This window comes from Macrobrachium rosenbergii, chromosome 3 (genome assembly GCF_040412425.1).
Source record: "Macrobrachium rosenbergii isolate ZJJX-2024 chromosome 3, ASM4041242v1, whole genome shotgun sequence".
NCBI lineage: Eukaryota > Metazoa > Arthropoda > Malacostraca > Decapoda > Palaemonidae > Macrobrachium > Macrobrachium rosenbergii.
The window spans coordinates 80,891,568-80,915,255 of NC_089743.1; the positions used below are offsets into that span (position 1 = coordinate 80,891,568).

Genomic DNA, 23,688 nt, shown 5'->3' on the forward strand with positions numbered 1-23,688 from the left:
CAACTCTTTAACAGCTGCTTTTGAAGGTTAGTATATCATTCTAACAAAGTTAGCTATTATTTAGTGCTATTTTCAGCGACTACTGATGGCTCCATAAACCCCCTCCATTTCAAGCTCCCCTCACACTTCTTGCCCAAATGATATTTTGATCTGTCAAGCCCTATAGACTCCTAGCACCTTGCCATTGGGTGGGGGATCCTTAGGGAACAAGTACTTATTAGAGCTGACTTACAGCTTAGCCATAAGTGGTTGCTCTAGACTAGATTAGTTAGGTTTTTTTTTTCTTCTCCTTACCCTAACAGGACTGATCTACAATTAAAGACCCCTCAGTGACGTTGACCAAATTTTTTAATACTCTTGAAACACTGAGGGTGAAACATAAAAATCTTATTAAGCTTTGTTCCTAGTGCTGGGACCATCTCAATGGACTGATGACCCTCGAGGAACTACAAGCTTTGTGTATTTCTGAGTGTAAGTCCTTTAGTAGTCTGTAAGAAAGGTTTTCATGCATCCTATAAGGTGATTTTGTGGTTGGCATGAGAAAATACTTGGATGAATATTATAAACCGACATGAAATGAGTATGTTTGGCGCATTAAATGTTTGTGACGAAAGCATGGAAATGAGCACAAAACATGACACAGTGAGTAATAATTACCCAACAATCAAGTTGAATGGACAGATAAATACCTATGACATCCCCAGCAAGAAAAGTAAAGATGCATCATTAAAAGCAGTACAGATTAAATTTAAAATTCTAGGCCGGATGAGAGAGAGCTGAGATCATATGTAGCTAAAAATCTTCATTGCAAAAATTGTTGTAAATGGGGATACCACAGAAAGATGTTATAAAGACAGTAAATTTGCTCTGCATACTAAATATATAGGCATCATGGAATGCACCATTTTGTGGTAACTGCAGTCACAGCCATCAAATGTCCATTCTATACGTGTAACACCTAACAAGAAATGTTAAAAGACAGAACAGGTGTGTTCATAAGAGAGGTAAAATCAGAACAAAGTAAGGGGTTTAATAACCCAGTAAAAAAATATGCATATGAAATAGTAACTGACTAAAACATCAGAAGTAGTAGTGTGCAGAACAACAATAAATCAAAGCACTCAACCAGTAATAGCAAGGAAAATAACACACAAGTTAAGTATTTCTGAAAAAAGAATCTCAACCCAAATTTGTATGAAGCCCTGAGTTACCTGCAATATGATAATTTGTCAAACCTTGAAAAAATAGATGGACTTGGAAGAAATAATGAAACTTCTGACAAGATTTCTTGTGATAAGGCCTCACCACCAAAAGCAAAAAACTAATACTTTCAAACCAGACGTATCAGCAAGTCCAATAATGTATGAAAATTAAAAAAATACAGGTGAAATAACACCATCCCCAGTTATAGGAACATCAAGATGAAGGGTAAGAGAACTTAAAATATCAGTAATTGATAAGAATAAAATCAAACTAAAACCTCAAGTACACAGCAGAAACCTTCAATCTTAAATCCAAGATGAGTAAAAGGATACTGTATTGTAACATCAAGTGCATCATCCAGTGAAGAATGAAATAGAAATATTTTCAATGGGAAATAAAATGCCACAACTCATCACACTAATAAAGATGTTCAATTAGCACTTGATAAAGATGTGGATATCATAAATAGATTAACATTGAATATATTCCCATGGACGTATGACAAGTATTACAAATAATCAGTTGGTCAGTCAGTCCATGAAAACTGATAATGAACTTCAAACTGCAATTTACATTCATAATGTAACATAAAATAAAATAATTCAAACCACGTCAGTATTCTGCTGTGTTTCTTTTATAATATACAGTATACTGAATATATAACCAACCAAACTATTTATGGTATATCAGATTGACAAAAGATTATAAGCTTTACACCACAACCATTACTACTACTAAGAGACTTTGGAGTATACAACCCCCAGTGGGATTCTGTCTCACAAACTACTGACAGATTTGGAACAGAAATAGAACATTTAATTAATACAATAAAAACAATTTTTATTGTTGAAACAAAAACGGTTCATTTTTCCAACATAGCATCATGCCATCAGTGTCAATTCTGATGTAATCAAACATCCATCCCCTTAGCCAAAAGTTATTTACTCCAGTTTTACAATCCGCACGGAGTAAAACAGTTTTCCAAAGAATGGTGACATGCCAAGAACCCAATGATCCATTAAACCACAGGCCCATATCTTTAGCAAGCTGTCAGTGAAAAGTAATACAAAATTTAAACTCAAAGTTAAAATGGTTCTTAAAAACAAATATAATCACCTCAGCCCAGTATGGATCACTTAAACCTAAATTTGCTCTTGACCAACTACAGTATGTCACTTAAATCAAATATGAAAGTGATTCAGATGGAAACAACTATTACAATATATTGTAATATCAAAAGTTTATGGTTCTTTTGGTGATATGTTATACAGTATTGAAAGGTATCCAGGGACACCTATCCTTATTCAAGAAAAACTTCTTAGCAGACTGCACTTTCATGTACTAATAGATAATATTTACTCAGCCCTAGAAATTAGAAAATGGTGTCTCAAGAGGTGTTTTGAGTAGCACTTGCAGTCAGCAACATTACACATCAGTTACCAAGTGGGATTAGAAATAATTCGTATATGGATGACTTTGCCATAAAAATTATGCACTGCTCAACCTTAAGACATACCAAGTGTATTTTTAGTGCCATCACACAAATGGACACCTTGGCCTCTACAAGAGGTTTCAGTTCTCGGCAAAAAACTAGTCATGTATTATAAAGAGATCAAACTGAGAAAAATGATGACATTGAACTGAAAATGATATACAAGCTGAAACCTGTTTCCTAAACTGTCAAATTATTAGGTTTAATATTTGATGCACACTTGAATTGGGGAGCACCCACTTCATACATAAGTCCACGAATAAAAATGCCTTAAACCTGATATGAAAGCAAGCATATAAAACTTATCCAGTTCCAGTTCACAATGAAGGTCTCAGAGTCTTTACCCAAACAAATCTTTACGGATCGAAAGTAGGAAGCTTCCTCTATTTCTCCATTTTAACTTAGTAACTATGCAAAATGCAATAAAGATTCAGGTAAGTGATTCACCAACTAAGGATTTTTCCAGTTAGGGAGACATTTTTAAAAATAATTATCTACTACCATACCCAGTTAGAGCTAACAGAATGATTTTTTCAATAAATGTAAATAGATTTCTTTCAGCACTAGTATTTCTCCCTTCAAGGCTTATGCTTACAAAGTGTCTGTGCACACTTTTTTAATATATATCCAAAACTGTGCATATACCCATGAACACCATTAGGAGCATACAGCAGAACATGTAAGGCATAAAAGGGTACATTACAAGACCTATACAGATAAATATAAGTTTTTCTTTGATGTAGGAGTTGCTGCAATATCATCTAAAGAAGCAAGCCAGTTTTAACCAATGTTACATGTTTCCACAGCAGAATTATCTGTTGTAAGATTAGCAGTTAATATTATTTCGTATTTGCTGCCACAGAAATTTTTCGTTTTCATTGACTCTAGATTTGTTTTAGAAACCTTTGAAATGTTTCCCCTAAAAACCCTTGTGGTCAACAAATTATGGTAAGCTTTCATTATACAAATTACATCATCATTAATCACTGGCAGGTATTTTGGAATAATGAATCTGACAATAACAAATATAAAGAGATTTAGCCAGCTGCTGGTTTGTGATGTTCATTTCAGAAAGAATGCCACATTTGAAGTAATATTATTAATACCCAGTCTTCCTGGTGGTCACACTCATGTGACTCATAGATATTTGATGGATAACCTAAATTAAGTAATCCATGACTGTAGAGAATTCAGAACAACAGTTAAAATCAAACATCTTTAGTGATCATCCGGCTTTTAACCAAGAAGTATCAAGTATCAAAACTAAATGTTTGAAAGAAATATGGTCAGAATCTTCAATATTTTCCATTTATCCAATTACTTTAATTTTTAAAAGCCCCAATATAGTTCATCAAAAAAAAAAAAACTTCAGGCAAACCCTTCAAGGGGTAGGAATTTTAACTCATTGGTCTGGTTAAATGATTATCTGTTAAAGTGCTTCAACTAGTGTCATCAGATATTAATGGCACAGAGTTTTTAATTTTATACACCCATTAGAAGAGAGTGGAAAATGTCAAGAGTATTTGAAAGAGAATGGATATGGCAGAATGAAGGAAGAAACTGAATGGAGCCATGACCTGTTTAACAATTCACTAAGTGTCAGGAGCAATAATAACGACAAAGTAATGAGACCAAGAAAGGTTAGATCAGTGGAAAGGAAGAACATATACCAAGACCAATTCTTCTTCTTCTTCTCTTCAGCTCAATTTGTAGGCAGGGCCACTGTTTTAATGAGGCCATCTAGTTGCTTCTGTCTTGAATGACTCATTTCATTATTGGTTATGGCAGATGTTTTACAGACATGTCCTTCCAGGCTCCAAGCTTTGGACCCGCGCTTGGGCTGGCTTGCTCACTCAGTGGCTAGTTGCTAAGGCCAGTTCTGATGAAGTTTAAAAATGAGAAAGATAAATGGGAATTATTAAAATTTCAAATTGACTGAAAAATGAGTTTCCCAATAAAGATTAGAGGAGGAATATGCAAAGATCGAACAAAAGAAGAAAGGGAGGAAGATAAACAGCAAAGAGAAGCGCTTAAATAAAAGAAGTCTAGAGGAAGATACGGGTGACTGAAAAAAAATGAAGGTTGCCCAGACTGGAAGCTGACAAGAAAAGAACATAGAACAGAACCTATGGAAACCAAAAATAGGTAAAGACCAGTACCGGATTTTGGAATATGAGAAGAACAATATTAGAGGTATGGAAGCATAATGGTTAAATATAAACATTTTAGAGCAACGTACAATACAAAATAATGTAAGATCTGGAAAATTTGAGCAAACAACAAGTAGGCAAAAGAGAATAATTAATATTAAAATTATGGATGGACAAGGTTTAAGAAAAGAAAAATGAATAAAAGGGGCACAAACCTAGTACTGTATGTTAAAAAAAGCAACAAAATTTAATTATAAAACACTTGCAAGAGAGAAAAAAAGAGAAAATAGGAACAGCGAGAGAAACAAACGATAGAGCACAGTAGATAAATGGAGTAGAGACATGTGAGGCATTAGGGGCAAAATATTTAAGAAGATTGTATGATAGTTTTGGTGTAAACAGACAATCAATGTGTGTAATAAAGGGAACAGCAGGATACAAGAGGACACTTAAATAACAGCATAGAAAAAATGCAAGGTGATCCTGGAAACTTGAATGGACATCTGGGACTCACTGGTTGCCTAAGAGAAAATGAAAGTGAAAAAGAATAAATTATATCTCAAAAATCACAAGTTACCCTTACTAAATTAAATAAGTATGCCATCGTTTTTATAATAAGCTATGTCATATTGTTTTAAAATTGCTATGTGCCAGCTGTATTTAAAATCTCAAGTGGGTCAGTTACGTAAGATATTGCAATAAGTAGGATAGGAAAATATATATACTCGTATATGCTTTGCAACCTGCAGAACACAGACTATGGTGACTTGTGTATATATTGAATGTTATTGATTGCCGTTTGAAGACCCTCTCCCTTCATTTTGTGCACTTATGATTAGGTGTTTCTTATTTTCTGCTAGTGTCTCATTTACCCTAATATATAACACTACAGTTTGCCCAAGGTAAGATGGCGGCCACCTTGCCATCTTTGTGTGCTGCCTCACTTCAACCCAAATCTGCGGTCTTGCAGCTCTTCATCTATATTAATTAGATAGAATTTTACCCTTTGTTACGTCATCCTCCTCTTTTTACTAATATGTCTTCCATTATATCACAATTGTATATTCATTTTATATACGATGCCGCCAATTTATGTTTCTTGCCGTTTGCCTCAGTTCCCATTTCAGTCAGGGGCAATTCTCTCTTCTTTAAATAAAATTCTCATGGGAGCTGGTATTTTAGATTATGGCTGTTCACATTACTGTAGGTATGTCAAAGTTCATAGACCCGTTTGTCTACTTGATTGTTCGATTTTCTCTTCCCTTGCTTGTTTATCGATTGTAATTTGGTGGCAGATAATATTTGAGCTGCAGCGTGGATTCAGTCTGAACAACCATTTTTGCCATCCCGATGTAGAGCTAGTATTGTGATACAAATGTAACTGTATTAAGGCTCTTTGATTACGAAAAAAGTATACTATGTTTTACAGAAAAAGATGCATTAGCAATTGGTAATATAATTACAAAATGGTGTATTATGCTTTGAAAAAATATGTATAAGCAGTTGGTAATATAATTACTGAAAAGAATGTTGTGCTTTAAAAAAAATATAGTAGTAATTGGTAATATAATTACAAAATATAACTATGCTCTAATGAAAGATGTTTTAGCAGTTGAAAATTACTAAAAAAACGTATATTTGTATTTGCTTTAAAAAGAATAGATGAATTAGCAGTTGGTAACATAATTAGAAAAAAAGTATTATGCTTTTAAAAGGAAGATGTATTAGCAGTTGGTATTATTGAAACGAGTAGAATCACTACTCCTTATTTAAAAGAGAACCCCCCCCAAAAAAAAAATTAAACATCAAAACCTGAGCAAACGCCGCTCTGCTACTGATGGTCAACTCAACACCAGAGGTTAAAAACTTCGTTGGGATACATTACAGTGTTGTGTATCCGCCAAAATCTCCACTTTACTTCTTCTCCGCCTGGTTCTGTGTCATCGACTAAATGGATGCCGGTATCTACAAGAAACAGTTGACATTATAGTGACTGAATTCCTTAAACTAAGGAACGTTTCAAAGTGCAGGACCGAAAACTACCGTGGCCGAAGTGCTGAAGATTCTTGGTAGTCTCCCGTAGGCATTGCAGGCCTAAGGTCCGAGGCAAAATTCCCTTTTGAAATTTGAAACCGGCCTGACAGGTAATTAAACGTTAACACCGTAATATTTTCATTGCTCGCCAGCGGCAAACTTAGTATAAAAAATGTTTTTCATTGCTCGCCAGCGGCGAACTTAATATATAAAAATGTTTTTCATTGCTCGCCAGCGGCGAACTTAATATATAAAAAAATGTTTTTCATTACTCGCAAGCGGCGAACTTAATATATAAAAAAATGTTTTTTATTGCTCGCCAGCGGTGAACTTAATATAAAAAATGGGCTGACAATGGCCTTTTTTTCCTAGCCTATTGAGAATAGACCTGGGCCTGGAGGCTACCCTAAAGGCAAGTTAAGGTAGAACTGTGGGGTTGCTCCGCATTGGATATTACCCTGGAAATTGACTTTTCGGTAATTCAAAGCCGTAGTTCCGCGCTGAGCTAGGCTATTGCAATGGACGTTTCCTTTGTTATTTTACTTGCTTTACGAGAATTCATAAATAATATTTTGTCGGCCGGCTGTAACTAAACTGTAATTGACCTTTGAAGACTATATGATACTGATGGGGGTACCCTAGGGGTGTTTACTAGTTACAATTTTGCCGTATTAGCTGGGGGGGACGGGTTCGCCGCGGAATGCCAGCTTAGATCTACCCCGTCGTGTAGTCTTCAAAGGTCAATTACAGTTACAGCCGGACGATAAAATATTACTTTAAGTTCTTGTAAAGCAAGTAAAATAACATAGGAAAACATTAATTGCCGTAGTCTAGCTCACTGCGGAACTATGGCTTAGAATTACCGACTTCTCCTACAGTAGGCTGTTTCGGTTGCTTATTAACAATTTACCATTTTTTTTGTCGGCTGACTGTAATTAACCTGTAATTAACATCAAAACTGATGTTTTTGTGTATGCTGGCCATCCTGGAATGCTATCGCGCATACAGTGTTACAAGCCAAGGGGAGCTTATGGTAAAACATAGAGTTTCCTTGGTTGATGTCATTTCCGGTCCAAACATCTCTACTCAGTTCTTTATTATTTCTTTCAAATCTTCATGAAAAATGAAGAAAAAATTATATACATAAATCTTGCAAACTAATATCACAATAAAAAATAAAATTTATGTAAATTATTTATCACAAAAAATAAAATTTATGTAAATAATTGAGGATTTTTTCAAAATTTCAATTTCATCATACCCATGGCTTCAAGAGCTCCCACGATGCATTTTTACGAACAGCTGCCAGCCATGCGCATGCTCATGCACTTCACCCATTTATCTATCATTGTCACTTTGCTTTGATGTGATTGGCGAACGTCATTTGCGTGGGTGTTCTGTCGACTCAGAATTTGAAATTATTGGCGCAGCTCGTCAGATCAACCAAGCCGAAATGTTTACTCCTTGTAACTAGGCCTCTTTTTGAATACGATTGAAATCACCCAATAATAAACTGGTTCTCATTCGGATCTTATTTCAGAACCAATGAAAACAAGTCATTTATTTCATTAGCCTACTAATTTTCCATTGGTTATTTCAAATTTCACCCACAACTGATAAGCAGCAAAATGTTTGCAATTCTTATCATTAGCACAATGGACGCCGCATGTGATGGGTGTGAATTTACACAGTATTAGTGCATCAGGAAATTTTTTGAACGATGTGACAAAGCCTTATCTTTTTTAAGAAGTCACAGAGTTCTTCCAGTTCTGTTACTTTCCCGAAGTGTTCCAAGCCCTGTACAGTACTTTGGGATCAGGTAAGAATTTGTGGCGCTGTATTAGTAGTGTTTCTCTCCCAAAATCGAAAAAACAAAAGGTTTGTGTCTATACTGTTAGTGACTTTAAGGGAACTTATCTTGAAAGAATTCACTTTCCTCCATGGAAATTAGTTTTAGCCTATTATATGCGAGTGGCTCTCAAAAATGTAATGTACATATGAAATTGTAACCTACAGTTTTGAAAAGAGCTCATCAAATTACAACTTAAAAGGTAAGACAATCCCCCCCATTCATAGCTAACACAGCAAAATTGTAACTAGTCAACAACACCCATAGGTTAGGTGGTATTATTTTTTATTGGCAACTTGTAAAATTTTATTAGCTACTGGATGTTTTGCAAGTGACGTAACCCTACGTGGTAGCTTACTTTGATCTGTGCATGGCAAACATATTTTTTCGATGTTTTCTTTGCATTTCCAATTATTCCATTCTAGATTTCAGCCAGAATTAATTCGTTTTCTGTACTTTTCTTACACCGTCAAGTACTCTGTACTTGAGATGTGAGAGGTTTGGAAACTTGACAACTGATGATTTCCAGTTGAAATCTTGAATGGGACGATTGAAAACAGCAAGAAAACAGTCCAAAAAATATGTTTGTCATGTGGAATTAGAGTTCGGACTGGAAACGAACTTTTGCAGTTTCCTTCACCGGGGAAGCTCTTCGTTGGGCGAGTCGGTAGAGCTGTGGACTAGCACTCTCTAGGCCCAAGTTTGAGTCTCCTCCCGGCTGATGAAGTGTTAGAGGAATTTATTTCTGGCGATAGAAATTCATTTCTCGCTACAATGTGGTTCGGATTCCACAATAAGCTGTAGGTCCCGTTGCTAAGTAACCAGTTAGTTCTTAGCCACGTAAAATAAGTCTAGTCCTTCAGGCCAGCCCTAGGAGAGCTGTTAATCAGCTCAGTGGTCTGGTAAAACTAAGGTATACTTAACTTTTTTCCTTCACCGGTGAGCGGAGCCCGCCCAACTAAGTGGTAGGTTAGGTTAGATTAGTGTAATTAATTTTTATAATAGGTTTCCTTAGCCAATCCCTTCTTAAATATATGGCTCCCTAATGACCCATGCATGTGCAGAACCATTTCATAACAACAACATGGCAGTCTGGTCTTTCTCCCAACATTTTCCCCCACCCAAAACTCTGCATTCCCAAGTGGTCCCCAACCATGTTGGGTAGTTATGAGGTTAATGATAATTGACCAACAATAAACAACACCACCCCCTTCATCAGCAGCAATAAAAATATAGGAAAAATCAGTTTCCAAGGTAATAGTCCGTGTGGAGTTACTCTGTAGTTTTACCCAAGTTTATAATAAGTCATTTATTTACCAATAAAACTGAGAAGACTTATGTTATTTTCTGGCCATTTTTATTATTTTGGAGGCATTTCTGTGAAACTGAAGACTATTACCGTGGCCTGGTTCCCGCCAGTCAGCAACTGTAATGTTTAACACTATTAGGGTAGCTTATGTTTCTGTTTATGCCTTTCTGTGTATGTTTATGATATTTGTCGTCTTATATTTGTTTTTCCGGTCATCCCCTGGGTGCTGATATCCAGCAACTCGCCCATTTTGCATGTAAACAGGTAGTTACCAAATCATAGGGGCATGGTATAAGTCTTGAATTTCACCCGTCAAGTATTTACCAGTAAAACTGAGAAGGCTTATATTATTCTTGCCCTTTTTTTTTTTTATTGTTTTGGAGGTATTTGTGGGCAATTATTTCAGAATTCTGATGTATTGTGATAGCAAAATTAAATTTACCTTGATGACACAGTGATTGACAGCAGTAGCATAATGTCCAGACCCTTAATCACCAGAGGCACCCAGAATACAGTAGTGTTTTTCCCTCTGGGGTCCTTCCCTATTGCTCACTTTAGACATATAGATAGGGAAAACATGAAAGTGGTTTACACCAACAATAGCCTATTGTCATGATTTAAAACAAAGCAGACAAGATAAACAAAAAGTAAAAATAATGGGCATTTATTTGGTGAGGAGTATAGCCTAGGCTATCGTACAATTACTGGTAAAATTATACTTTGAACCATTATTGCATTTTGGACAGAAAAATACAATTTTTTTATGAATTAATGTGTGATTTGAATATTTCTTATGCTCGTTTCATCAGCAAATAACCTAATCAGCAACACCTAACTTGAGGTATGATAGCCTAATATCAGTTTTGAAACATTCTGTTAACTTACTTTATTCCAATTATTGTACTTGTATTTCACTGAGGTGAAGGTCTTCTATCTTAGATTTCTCTTGTACAGAAGAATGACCAGGTGTGGCAAACCTCCAGTCAGTTAATGATACTTACCTCCCACCAAGAGTAAGTCTGCCCTAATGTTAAGACCCCAGCTTTGTGCCGTGTATGAATAAATCACAAATTTTTCAGATAATTTGTATTTTTCATAATTAACAAACCTGCGGTCTTAACATTTAAAGCCCACCTGTAACCACCCCTCTGCCAGTTTAACCTGGGTTGGAAGAATAACTGAGATGTCACAAGTCCCAGCTTGGGTCTATGGCTGTCCCACCTAACTCATAACAGGACAGAAGCACCAGTTCCTTGTATATAAAATTCTATTGAATTTTTTTTTTTTTACCGGTTCCGGCTGGCTCTAGGAGATTTATCCAAATGTTAAGACCACAGGTTTGTTAGTTATGGAAAATGCAAACTATTTTAAAAATTTGTGATTTTGCTCTTCATTTGTTTTTCTTATTCTCCAAAGTGAATAACATTTCTTTAAATAAGGTCATTGGTTTACACGTTCTACTTACATATCTAATGATATCTAATGATAAATGTCTTCATTCTATGTTTCAGAGATTATCTGCGCAAGTTGAAAGGATGTCTTTGGAGCAGACAGCTTGTGAGGGTGAGTATGGGGATGTGTGATAAATTTTTATGCTTGTTTATACATATTTTATTACTGTACTTGATTTGCCTCAAGTGTAGATTACAATACTGCAGTGTTAACTCCTGAGGGCAAACCATTGCATGTATTTTTTTGCCCATCTAATTTTGTGAACAAGTCCTGAAATTCACAATGGTTTAAAATTAGAAGTGTGGCCAACCCATTTTGTCACTGCTCTTCTGTTATTGGACTTGTTTTTGTCTTGATAGTTGAAGCATTTTGCCCTGGATGTCTGTTTTTGTTGACAGCTTTGTTTTTGGCCCTTGGTTTTGATTGGGGTTGGATGATGAGAGCTATTTCTCCCTGTGAAGGTAAAATAGATCAATGTAGACTTCCCAGATGTGTTTGTCAGAGTGGACATTATGTCAGCTGTGGACATCAACCCACCCACAGGCCACCAGGCACCTTCTACTTGGGACATGTAGCGTCTGGTTTAATAACCCAAGCTTCATATTGGACAGAAAAGCATCTTGCCTTATGTACTGAGAGGACATAAGGCTGGGGTTGAATGGTAGAGTGACTGGCTTCTCTCCTTTCTTCCTTCCTCCTCCCTCTGCAGAGCAGCAGCTCATGCTGATTACATGCTGGACTGGGCTCAGATGTAGGTGGCTACTCAATCGAGCATCTAGTCTTAAATCTTCAGCACATAAGATGTTACTCTCCACTCCCTTTTAATAAAGGGAGAATGGCAGTCGAGCTATAGTCTGAACCCATCAATTGTATTGGCCAGATACATGATCACACTTGGTTCTCCAAGGATTTCCTATTCAAGTGAGATCTCAAACAAATATATTTTTTGGACTAAGAGTCCTAACTTTGTCATGTCAGTGCCAGACTGAATATAAGATTAAAGGAGTCATTGCTTCCTTGCTCACAATGGTGACTGGGAATTTGACATTTCCGGGTTAAGATATAACTTACTCGTCAGTAAGGAGACAGCCTCTCACCTAAGGGGTGAGTCTCATACATAAAAGAAGATGGTTGTATTTTTGTAGGAGTATGTAAATATTTAAAATAATTTGTAAATCTTGTAGGTATACAAGCCTGGATCTTTTGTCACATATATCCTCGTCGATCATCCCGTCTTTGACCCTCTTGCTGAAGGAAAATGTTATTGGTTGCAACAGGTGAGTGGAGACATTACCCTACTCACTGCATTTAACCACCAGTAAATTATCACATTACCAAGTATCAGTGCCCAATTCAAGCTTGAGCTGAGGACTATTCCAATACAAATGGTTCTCGTGTGTACACCTAGGAAAATTAATTACAAATTCATTTTATTATGTCTGTAAGTTTAACTTTGGATTAGATAACACCGTTTCTAATGCAAAACTTTAGTGTAGCTATCTTCAAAGTTTGTTTTACCAAGAGTAATCTTTGAATGGTTAGTACTGTAATATATTTCTATGTCTGAATTGAAATGTTCATTATATAAAGCCTCAAGCCATAGTAAATCTAACAGTTATCATGTGGCAATGTATAAAGTGTACTGAAGTCAAAAGCAGCCAACATAAAATTACCAGGCCATCTGGAGTTTTCATTACATACCAGTAATTAATTGGATTTTAATGCTCTCTTACTGTTTTTAGTAACCCAGTTGTGTTTAGTCTAGAACATAGCTTATTCAAAATCAGATTGAGTGTGATGATTCTGTATCTTTATTGATACAATTAACAGAATTGTCAGTATATATAAACTGCAATGAACTTATAAATTTAGAAAAACAGTAACATACATGAATATTACCTGTACAGTATAGTAATTTAAGGCAAGATTTAATATAACTAAAAGTTCACTAACAGATTATTTCTAAATATCAGCAAGGTTATCATGAAGTCTTCAAAGCATTATTGAATTAGTTTCTGAAAATAAAATCTGTTCATATTTTTTTACAAACTTCCAATAATAGTGCCGTCTTTATTTATTAGCATAGTGACATATTGATTTTGAATATTTTTTATTATATTATGGGAAGTGTTTATGGTAAATGAACATAACAAGGAAGGGTATTCAAAGTAATGGCAATTATATCTTGGAAGACTTCCATTCAGCAAAGGAAAATATTTATGCTCTCTCTCTCTCTCTCTCTCTCTCTCTCTCTCTCTCTCTCTCTCTCTCTCTCTCTCACACACACATTACAGTACAGTATAAAAAAACATAAGTTTGTTAATTTGCTCCATTTTTTTTTTTTTTTTTTTGCATAAATGTCTGTTATATATATAGTAAATTTTTTAAGCATTGACACTTGCTCCAAAAAGTGAACGCTTGTTTAACGACAGATATAAAGAAGCAGCTTTCACATTATTATTGAAGCAAACATATTGAAACATATTGAATTAATATTTATTGTTATGGACAAAGTTTATAAAAATATCATATTTTTCAGATTTGAAGGCATTTGAAAGAAGACTCACTGAGGTTATTGCACGTCTTCAGCCAGCCACAACGCGATGGAGAAGTAGGTTCTTTGATATTAAAGTCATTTAGTGGTATAAATGTTTTCTTGCATTTACCCTAATTATTTTTTCCCTACAATTGCTTAATTTTAAGTAGATTATTTCCAAACGGTAGCTCTCGAGCTTCACCAACTTGCTATATCCTAAAAGACAAAGACACCAACTGCACAGTCTTCCATTTGGCTTTGTTGTGGACAGATTTACCCTGAGCTGCCCCCTTGGGAATTAGCATATCTTTTTTTATATTTGTGTTATTTGTAGTTCATTTTCCTCCCTTCATTATTTTTAACTTAACTCTATTGTGATGGTGTTAAATAGTATTTGAACAGTATTATGGGTTTTAGTGCCTGATGAATATTCATATATTTTTTTCTTTGGGTTGGTGGTGTTACTTCTGCTGTAAGGTTTCATTGTTTACTTTGTGCCACTGTGAAAGCAATTTCCTTCATTTTTAGTTTTCTGTAAAAGAAAACTATTGAGATGGCTTTGTCTGTCTGTCCGCACTTTTTCTGTCTGCTCACTTATCTTAAAAACTACTGAGGCTAGAGAGCTGCAAATTGGTATGTTGTTCATCCACCCTCCACTCATCAAACATATGAAATTGCAGCCCTCTAGCCTTAGTAGTTTTTATTTTATTTGAGGTTAAATTTAGCCATGATCATGTGTCTGGCAGCGCTATAGGACAGGCCACCACTGGGCTGTGGCTGAAGGCTGCATGGGCCGTGGCTCATACAGCATTATATGCTGTACAGAAAACTCAATCTCTTTGGCACATTTTGTACTTGTTTGTTTTTAGATTGCTTTTTCTTCACTTCAGATTGGGAAGTTTTGTTTTCAGTATATAATTCAGTAAACGCAGCCGTTTCCTTTTGTGTGGTTGCCTTGTCTTGCCATTCACAGTAATGGGTTGCCTTTGGTTTTCCATTTTATGTTCACGGCATTCTTTAGTGGTGTTTTGCCTTTTTGAACAGAAACTTGGAAGTGATTGCCAAAAGTTTGTGATACCCTCAGTAGGGGATATTTCACAGCTGCCTTCTTTTTTCAGTTTTGCTGCATTGTAAATGAGGTTGTGAGCTGTAGATACAATTTTGTTCATGTGTAAGTAATCTTTTTTATTTTATTAATTACTTGTGATAAGTTGTAATTTATATTGTCATTGGACGATTATTGATATTTCAATACTTTGTTTTTTGTTTAATGAAAGTGTATGCAAATTTTATTACAGAATATTTTCTCTTTACTGACTGTATGCTACATTTATAAATGTATTGTAGTGCATTTCAGTGTTCATTCATTGTACTGGTATTTTATATCTTTATTATTAAGAATATTATTAAGAATAATGGAGCCTTAGAATTCTATAACAGTAACTAGAATTGTAAGATCTGTGGCTGGAGTATTAGAGATCATATTGCAAATGAGTAAGTTGCTGAGATGTATGATGTCCAGTGTCTGTTAAATAGGTTGAGAGTATTATTATAAATTAGTTTAACAAGAAGAAAATAAAGGTATTGGATGGCTAAATTGGAAAAGATCAAAGGGTATACTTGAAAATTAAGAACAAGAAAGCACTTCATATAACTTTTACTACCATATCAGAGTGGTGTGCAAAGTACACTTTAGGTAGTATATTGTCCTTCCTAAAGGTGGTCAGTGCAAATCCTCTTGTTGCACTGTAAGCGTTACTGAAGAATGTTTGCAATATCGCTTTGGCCCCTAGCTGCATCCTCTTTGTAGCCTGGATAATTGACTGACAGCATGACTCAGTAGCCTAAATTTCAGTACCCTCTCCTACAGGGCAAAGATTGAGATGAGTTGGATATGTGATATGGAAATAGCAGGACAGTGACCAGTAGGAAAGCCCAGCCCAGAAAACCATGGAAAAATGGAGTAGACCAGAAGACATGAGAAAATACAGTATTTTTTTTTATACCAAATGTGAATAACATGATGTGTCGGTTCCAAAGGGTTATACAGCTGCTGCTTGTAATATTTACATATCACATCATTTCTTGTAGGCAATTATATCAGCTGCATACTTTGAATGTAGACCAAAACTTTCCAACAGGCAGCACCCTTTCAGGAATTAATTATGAACAAGAAACAGTTTGGCATTTTTGATGATCATTCTTGTTGCAATTATTCCAGAACCCCCTTCCCTCTTCCAATGCTGAGTGAAAGCTGGGTCTGAGGGAGTGGATCATGCTATTAATTGTTCATTGTTGATTGATTAATCCATGAAAGTGCAGTCGAGTTGATACTTTGGTCCATAGGCTGGTTAATGTCCATAGGCTGGTTAATTTGAAGTAATGTAATGAGGAAAGAGCAGCACCTCATTCTCACACCAGTTCCTCATAACCCTAAAATGATTAGGAATATTATCTACTAGGAAGAGGAACTATTTGAAATTTTATTCTATCTTGGTTAGCACTCAGGGATTGCCAAATATAGCCAGCTATCATCCATGCCTTGAGAACTGAACTTACCATCTATCAGAAAGTTACTCCTTGAATTCTCAGGATGGTTTAATCAAAATGAACATCAGCTTCAAATCTTCCTATTGGAAAGCAGTACTAAAGTGATGTCCTCAGCAGCCTTGAATCTTGATGTTGTCATCTTTTCAAGGGAGACAAAAATCTGTTTGACATCTTCCAAAAGAGAACTTTCTTGCTGTGTTCAAACCTTCCTGGCATTGTAACCACCACCATGTTTTGGTCTTCGGGAACATCTTAGCAGCATCAACATTTACAGCTTTATCTGTGGAGCATCACTATATTGTGATCGAAAATAGTAAAGTAATTACACATAATATAATTGATAAATTGTATACTTTTTTTAAGATAAAAAATATATAAAAAAAGGGGATAGAAACAAGGGAGCTTTCAACCGTTGGCGCAACGGTCGAAAGCTCCCTTGTTTTTATCCCCTTTTTTGTATATTTTTGTATCTTAAAAAAAAAATATACAATTTATCAATTATATTATTGTGGCTTTTTTACTCATTATTTACAGCTTTGCCAAATGGTGAAAAACTTACTTGGGCCTTTTTGTTTTAAGCCATCACACTGGTTATAGTGTACATCAAATATTTCCTAGTGATCTTGTCTTCCAACTTTCTCATTAAGTTTTGCAAACAAAGATGAGGTCTTATTCAGTCTATTGTGTCTGGACTTGCTAGCTTACCTTTGTGATTGCATCGTACATCTTGATAATCCTACTGTATCTATAGATGACAGTTTGCCTTGTCATGAGAACGTCATCTCTTTTCTGAATGACCATAGTCATAAGTCATTTGAGTAGTATTTTTGGCACATCAATATTCAAATACAGTGCCTTAGTAATTCATTTGGCACATGGTAATTTAAATACCAAGTTGTTACACTCCTTTGGTTTCATTTAAAAAAATCGTGACAATTGTTCATTTTGCTTCCGAAAGTTAACAGTAAGTTAGTCTTTTGGATTTCATAAGAAATTGCTGAACTTAAAGATACAAATGTAGACCATAAGTTTTATCACCTAGTACTACCAGTGAGAGTTCTGTATAAGTAAAATATCTTCATATCTTCGGTATTTCTTAGCTTCAATGAAGCTTGATTATCAACCACTTAATCTCCCCTTCTGTGCCACAGAGAAGAAAGTAGAGAGAAAAAATATTGCAAAAAAAATAAATTCTACTGATGCAGCCACAGTGATTAACCAAAAGTGTTTTAGAGAGGGTATTGTACTAACAAATAAAAATAAATATCACTGATAGACAACTGGATTTCTTTCTTCACCGACCTACTCGGCTTGAAAAATGAGAATTTGTTCAGTATTGTATGTTTGCTTAAATCCTGTGGACCTCAACTTGTGGGTTGGATTTGTCAGATAAAAGTCTGAAGGCATGTAAGGAGTGAGGAATGGGTCTGCAACCCGAAAGGCAGGTCACCCTTATATGTTTACCAATGTTAGTACCACGGCAGTAGTTTTCTTCAGTTGACTAGTTTATTTTCTCTGCTTCCAACTAAAGTAATTTATGTAAAACATGAGTTTGTTTTTGAAAAAAAATTGCTTCTTTTAAAGGTTACAGATCATTAAGTTGGTGTAGTATGGTATGTTTGGCTTACAGTTTATAGTGATGTATGTATAGGCTATTGCTCTGAATTCTACATTGAATATTCTGTGTTTTGTTACTGTTAACATCATGTTGCCAGCAGAGCAATGGAGATTTTAATAGTTACGATGCGACCTCTCAAGATCTAAGGTTACAATGAAGCAAATGTAAATGGATTTCTGTAATAGTTTTTCTTTAATATTTGTCAATTTACAGTGGTGTTGGTAATTGTTGCTGCATGTACAGCTTTAGGAGCTTACCTCTGGTTGACAGATCCTGTTACACAGGATGCCACTTTTCTGCAGTCTCTTCTAAATCATTTATTCTTCACATTTGCTGCATCTGCATTAAGTAAGTATTTTCAAACATTTTTCATTGACCTCAGATTTCAATAAATTTAATCCTTATTCTAGATATTAATATTGTTTAATAAGATAGTGGTATTTGAGAAAACTTACATCGATATCCATTTTTGTAGTTGCAAAAATTTTACAAGAAATGTATAATTTTTTAGTACAGTATACCACTCTATTCAAACATAATATGAAAGTTCTCTTTTGCATTATGTTTGAATAATTAGTTTTTATAATATTCATGCAGGTGAAAATTCATCATTCACATTTGTAGTTCAAATTCACAAAATTAAAAATTAATGGAATGTATGAAATGTTTGAATAATTAGTTTTTATAATATTCATGCAGGTGAAAATTCATCATTCACGTGTGTAGTTCAAATTCACAAAATTAAAAATTAATGGAATGTATGAAATTGCTGTGTAGACTTTTCAAAATTATTATTACTGTATTATAAAAATCCCCCAGTGAAAATGTTGAAATATGTTGAGTCCCTGCTCATGTTGGCATTAAAGGGAATGGGGATGCTGATAAAGTAGCCAAAGCTGCAGTCACTAAGACTAGATCAAATAAACCTGTTCTTGTCAGTGATTGGTTACTGCCTAACAACCATCATCTGTCGTAAATAATAGGCATTGTGGAGTAAATGACAACGAAAAGTTAAAACATAAAGCCAAAGTAATTGTCACAACTGTTCTTCATTTCCACATTGCATTGAAGTAATATTAAACCATCTTGAATTAGTCACCCTCATCTGACCCATGGGTATTGATTTAGTACAACTTTCAGCCAACAACATATGTCAGGTATTTGCAACAAATCTTTGTAAGTTATGTCAGAATCATCATTATTTTCACTTGATTCAAGTATTAAATTTTTAAAAGAGTTACAGTACATTCAATAAGATTAATGTATTTTGTGAAGAGCAAACCCTTTGGGCCATCCCTAGGGGAGTTAGGAGCGGTAACTCAGAGGTCTGGTTATAAATTTTTATGGAGTTGTAAGATCAGTACATAAGATCTTCAGTAATATCAGTATTGCATACAGTATTCATGAACACAGCTGTAATATGGAGTTTTGTGCAGTATATTGTCAACATCTGTATCATGAAAAACTTGCCACCAGAGAACTTTGTAATTTCTGGTGATTAGAAGGCCTTTAAAGGGGAAGCCCTTTAAAAGTATTGTCTTAAAAATCCTTTGTTCAACAATTAAGTTTTCTCAAAAAATTATATGAAACTAGTGTAAATGTGTTTTAAATATGCTGGATCCCTGCACATGTAAGGAATGAGGGTGCTGATGAAGCAGCAGCCTGTTTATCAGATATACCTGTTCCTGTCAGTGATTTGACGTTACAGTATCTGTACAACCCATTTTCAGTAAATGGGGGTGTGAAAGAATGTATCCAACTTACAATCTGAACAGATTTAACCACCTATAGGATTGTGGTGCTCTTTCCAAAATAAGGGCACCACATTGAAGTAACATTCCATCTTCAGATTAGTTATTGTTATAGTTACTGGCAGTCCCTGGTTATCGGCAGCCTCGGTTACCGGCAATCCGGTTTTATGGCGCTTTTTCTAGCTTAAAGCGACAAACTACAGATTTTCGTCAGCGATAACCGTTGTCAGCGCCGATCACCTCTTATCGGCGGCACTGATCACCGAAGTTATCAGCGCTTAACCGCCATCGCACCACTAACCAGGGATCAATGCTATTATCGCTGATTTTTGGTTAGCGGCCATTTTTGGTTGTCACGCCGTCTGGAACAGAACCCCACCGATAACCAGGGACTGTCTGTACTATTCATACAGAATTTTAGTATTTTAACGAAGTTAATATGTAATAATAAAAGAAATGGTTATAATAATTGTGATAATATAATAACAATAATCCTGGAGGTCCAGGTAATTTTATGCCCCCTTCTTGTAATATGAGTACTGTTGTCAGTATACCACATGATTAGATGCACTGTTACCTTATACAATAAATATATGGATTCTCATTTAGAAATATACTATAAAAATAAACAAATCATTAATAATAAACTTTAAAATACTAAAATAGTGATGTCCGTGAGTATATTTAATTCGGTAATACAATAAATCAGCAAACAGTAGGTATTCATGTGGATGCTAATTACTCAACCCTAAACTTTGCCAATTTATATTTGCATTTTTATGAATCAAAATTCTTACACAGTAATTCCTTGGAAGGCAGATTAGACATGAAAACAAAAACAGGTTTTGACATAGGAAAACCTTATTTTTGGTAACTGCCATGAGTCCTCAAAGGAGTCCTTTATATTCTATAACTGTGCCATCAAGCACTATTCTGGCCAAGACCAACAATAAGAGAATTTTTTGTAATTGGTTGGTCTGTCTTATGGAGCCCTGGAGAGACCATGAGAGTGTAACTTCTTTAAGGACAGAGGCTACTCTATCAAAAATATATTTAGGTATATAGATGATCCATTATCATTGAGTAATGGAGCTATGTTATTTGATGTTAATTCAGTATATTCCAGAGTACTTCTAGTTAAAAATATTAGATACATATCATTAATGGCTTGTATGTTTTTTGTTGTGTTAGTATTCATGTAAAATTAATTTGTTTGCATTTTTCACTGATCTGTTCCATCTAAATATATATACGGTAGATATCATAAATGTCCGAGCTTCAATCAACAGTAAATTATCAAGTTTTTGTAAATTATCAAGTTATGAAATTAAGATTATTGCCAAAGTTTTTGTCATTTTCAATTTATCTAATTTTGAAATTTAAGGAACCGCAATCTGCTAGGTAAAATTAAACTTTATCATTATTGGCAAATCATTTGGGTCAACCCCATGAGTTTTGTTTTTTGATTCTTTGGTGTAGTTAATATAAAAATCTACTTTTCTTCTTATTACAGTACTTTAACCCTTATGGATACTGGATTAGTTTGGACAGTGGTTAGTTCCACAGAAAATATAAAACCTTCATCAAAAAGTCCTTAGAAGCTTGTAGTGAATTGTAATTTTCACTAATGCAAAGCTGCCACCTGTACCTTCATTCATTTCCCCATTAGAAAAGTAGTGGAGGGCCAGATGCACAGTCCATTTTCAATGTACAGTAAACTTCAAATTACAAGACAATCTCAGGGTTGCACATGCAATATTTTGATTACATTTTTATTTATATCTTTTTCCCCTATTGCAGTTCTCCTTTTCATCATGGGCATACATAGAAAAGTTGTTTCTCCGTCTATCATTACTTCAAGAACTCGAGCAGTGTTAGTTGATTTTAACATGTCTTGTGACGATACAGGAAAACTCATCCTGAAGCCCCGACCTACAACCACCTGAGTGTACTAGATTTTAGGACAAAACCAATTACCTGTATATATTTTAGGAAATAATATATTCTCAAAAGTAGACCAAGCAGTAACATCATTTATCAAGGTTTGGATGTTTTGCATCTTGAAACGTAGGGTTGGATTTTATTGGGAACTGAATAATGTGTGTACTATACTAGTTCACTAAATTCAGTATATACATTGGCTTATTGAGCATATGTATGAACTTTGGGCCATACATCCTGGTGCTGGGGCCGGGAAGATATAGTATGTCATAGAATTGTGCTAAAATGTTTCCAGATTATGGAGTACTGTACTCGTAAATGCAGTGTGTCAGTACATTTTTTCCCTACTTCACCCTTGGTATACAAGCAGGCCTTGGAAGTTATATTTGAAATCTTGTTTTTCTCTTGGTTCTTGTAATCATAGTATGGTTGTTATAGTATTTGCCTGACATTATTTAGCAGTTCTTTAGATTTATCCAAAACTGTTATTTAAAAAGTTTATTCGCTAAGCGATATATCATGGTTTAGCAGTCAGTATGGGAAATCTGTTACATTCAGTGAAAATGGAATTTGAATTATATGTACTAGAGTCTTATCATACACAACTATTTCCATAATCATAAGTAAGATTTCTTCACCTCAACTTATGAAACCTAAGTGCTTTACCAAATAGTACAGTAATAGCGTACAGTATAGAACTTGGCAAGCAAATGTGTTTCATCTTTTATTAAATTGGATGATCATACAGCTGTTTTAATTGTAATGTGATGTCTTTGATTTTTCTGTCTGCCATGAATTATACTGAATTCTTGCTTTAGATGAAAAAATAATGGAATTAGCAGTCTAATGTATCGTTTTTGATAACTAACAAACCCTTGTGTTACTCCCTCTTTTGAAAGCAGTCATAGCTATTTATTGAACCAAAATGCCTGTCAAAATGACAGTTATTTTTTATAAGCACTGTAACATACATTAATGGTATAAAAATACATTGATATTTTGTAAATTACAGGTATGTACTTACATCTAGCTCAAATAGTAAAATTTTGTAATACAGATAATGCTGTATAATAGTTTTTAATTGAAATGTACTCGTGTAAATAAAATTTATGTCTTCTAGTGTATAGATTTTAATTATTTGAGGAATGGCCATAGATATTCCTATTTCTTGTGGTAGTAAGTGATAGGTGTAATTGCTCGACACTGTATTTTCTTTATATGAAAAACAACAGTACTGGGATATGGTAACCAAAATATTGCAGTGTGCATCCATTGAGTATTATATATTTTTTTTTTTGCAGTTAATATTTTATGGTCAACAGTAACACTAACCAAACCCAGTAATTCACAAGCTGTAACTCCAGCGTCACATATTGCAGTCTCACACCCGAGTATATTTGTGTTTCACTTGTTTCTTCTGCACAGGAGTAGGTATGATCATTAATTAGGCATCTAGACAGTAGCTTCTTGCTTGCTGATGCTGTTATTTCAGTATAAGTTGGAAATTTTAACCAAGAAGGCTCATCAATTGAGACAGTTTTAGGAAGGAAAAAAGATGATTATGGTAGTGTAGCAAAATCAACAAGCCAAAATTCTTATTTCACAGCCTGGCCAAAATGGAAGATTTTCGCAAAGTCTGTGAGGTATACAGTACATGTTTTTTCTAATATTTCTTTGCAAAATTATGATTACAGTTGACATACTATCATAAAAGATATGAACTAAAACCAACAGCAATCCCTGGGTATATTTATGAGCAAAAAAAAAAAAAAAATGTCCTGGAGCTGCTGCGACACAGTACAT

General features: G+C 34.8%; 1 protein-coding gene across 3 annotated transcripts; it reads left to right on the forward strand.

Moving 5' to 3' along the window:
- The first annotated feature begins 5 nt into the window (after positions 1-5).
- Cnep1r2 (CTD nuclear envelope phosphatase 1 regulatory subunit 2) lies at positions 6-23,004 on the forward strand. 3 transcript variants are annotated; one of them, XM_067083402.1, is made up of 6 exons: positions 6,694-6,989; positions 11,549-11,600; positions 12,674-12,766; positions 14,029-14,100; positions 18,407-18,541; positions 21,745-23,004. In XM_067083402.1, the coding sequence occupies exons 3-6, from the start codon at positions 12,748-12,750 to the stop codon at positions 21,888-21,890; spliced, it is 372 nt and encodes a 123-aa protein (XP_066939503.1). In that variant the 5' UTR covers positions 6,694-6,989; positions 11,549-11,600; positions 12,674-12,747; the 3' UTR covers positions 21,891-23,004. The 3 variants fall into 3 exon arrangements, with proteins under 3 accessions (XP_066939495.1, XP_066939489.1, XP_066939503.1); XM_067083394.1 differs by lacking the exons at positions 6,694-6,989; positions 12,674-12,766 and adding an exon at positions 6-26; XM_067083388.1 differs by lacking the exon at positions 12,674-12,766 and having other exon boundaries at positions 6,668-6,989.
- Positions 23,005-23,688: the final 684 nt, after the last annotated feature.

Bases quoted from the DNA above. Each gene is read 5' to 3' on its own strand.
- Cnep1r2 (XM_067083394.1), top strand. From the start codon at position 11,573: ATGTCTTTGGAGCAGACAGCTTGTGAGG. The intron at 11,601-14,028 runs GTGAGTATGGGG...CATATTTTTCAG, and splicing joins GGAGCAGACAGCTTGTGAGG to ATTTGAAGGCATTTGAAAGA. The intron at 18,542-21,744 runs GTAAGTATTTTC...CCCCTATTGCAG, and splicing joins ATTTGCTGCATCTGCATTAA to TTCTCCTTTTCATCATGGGC.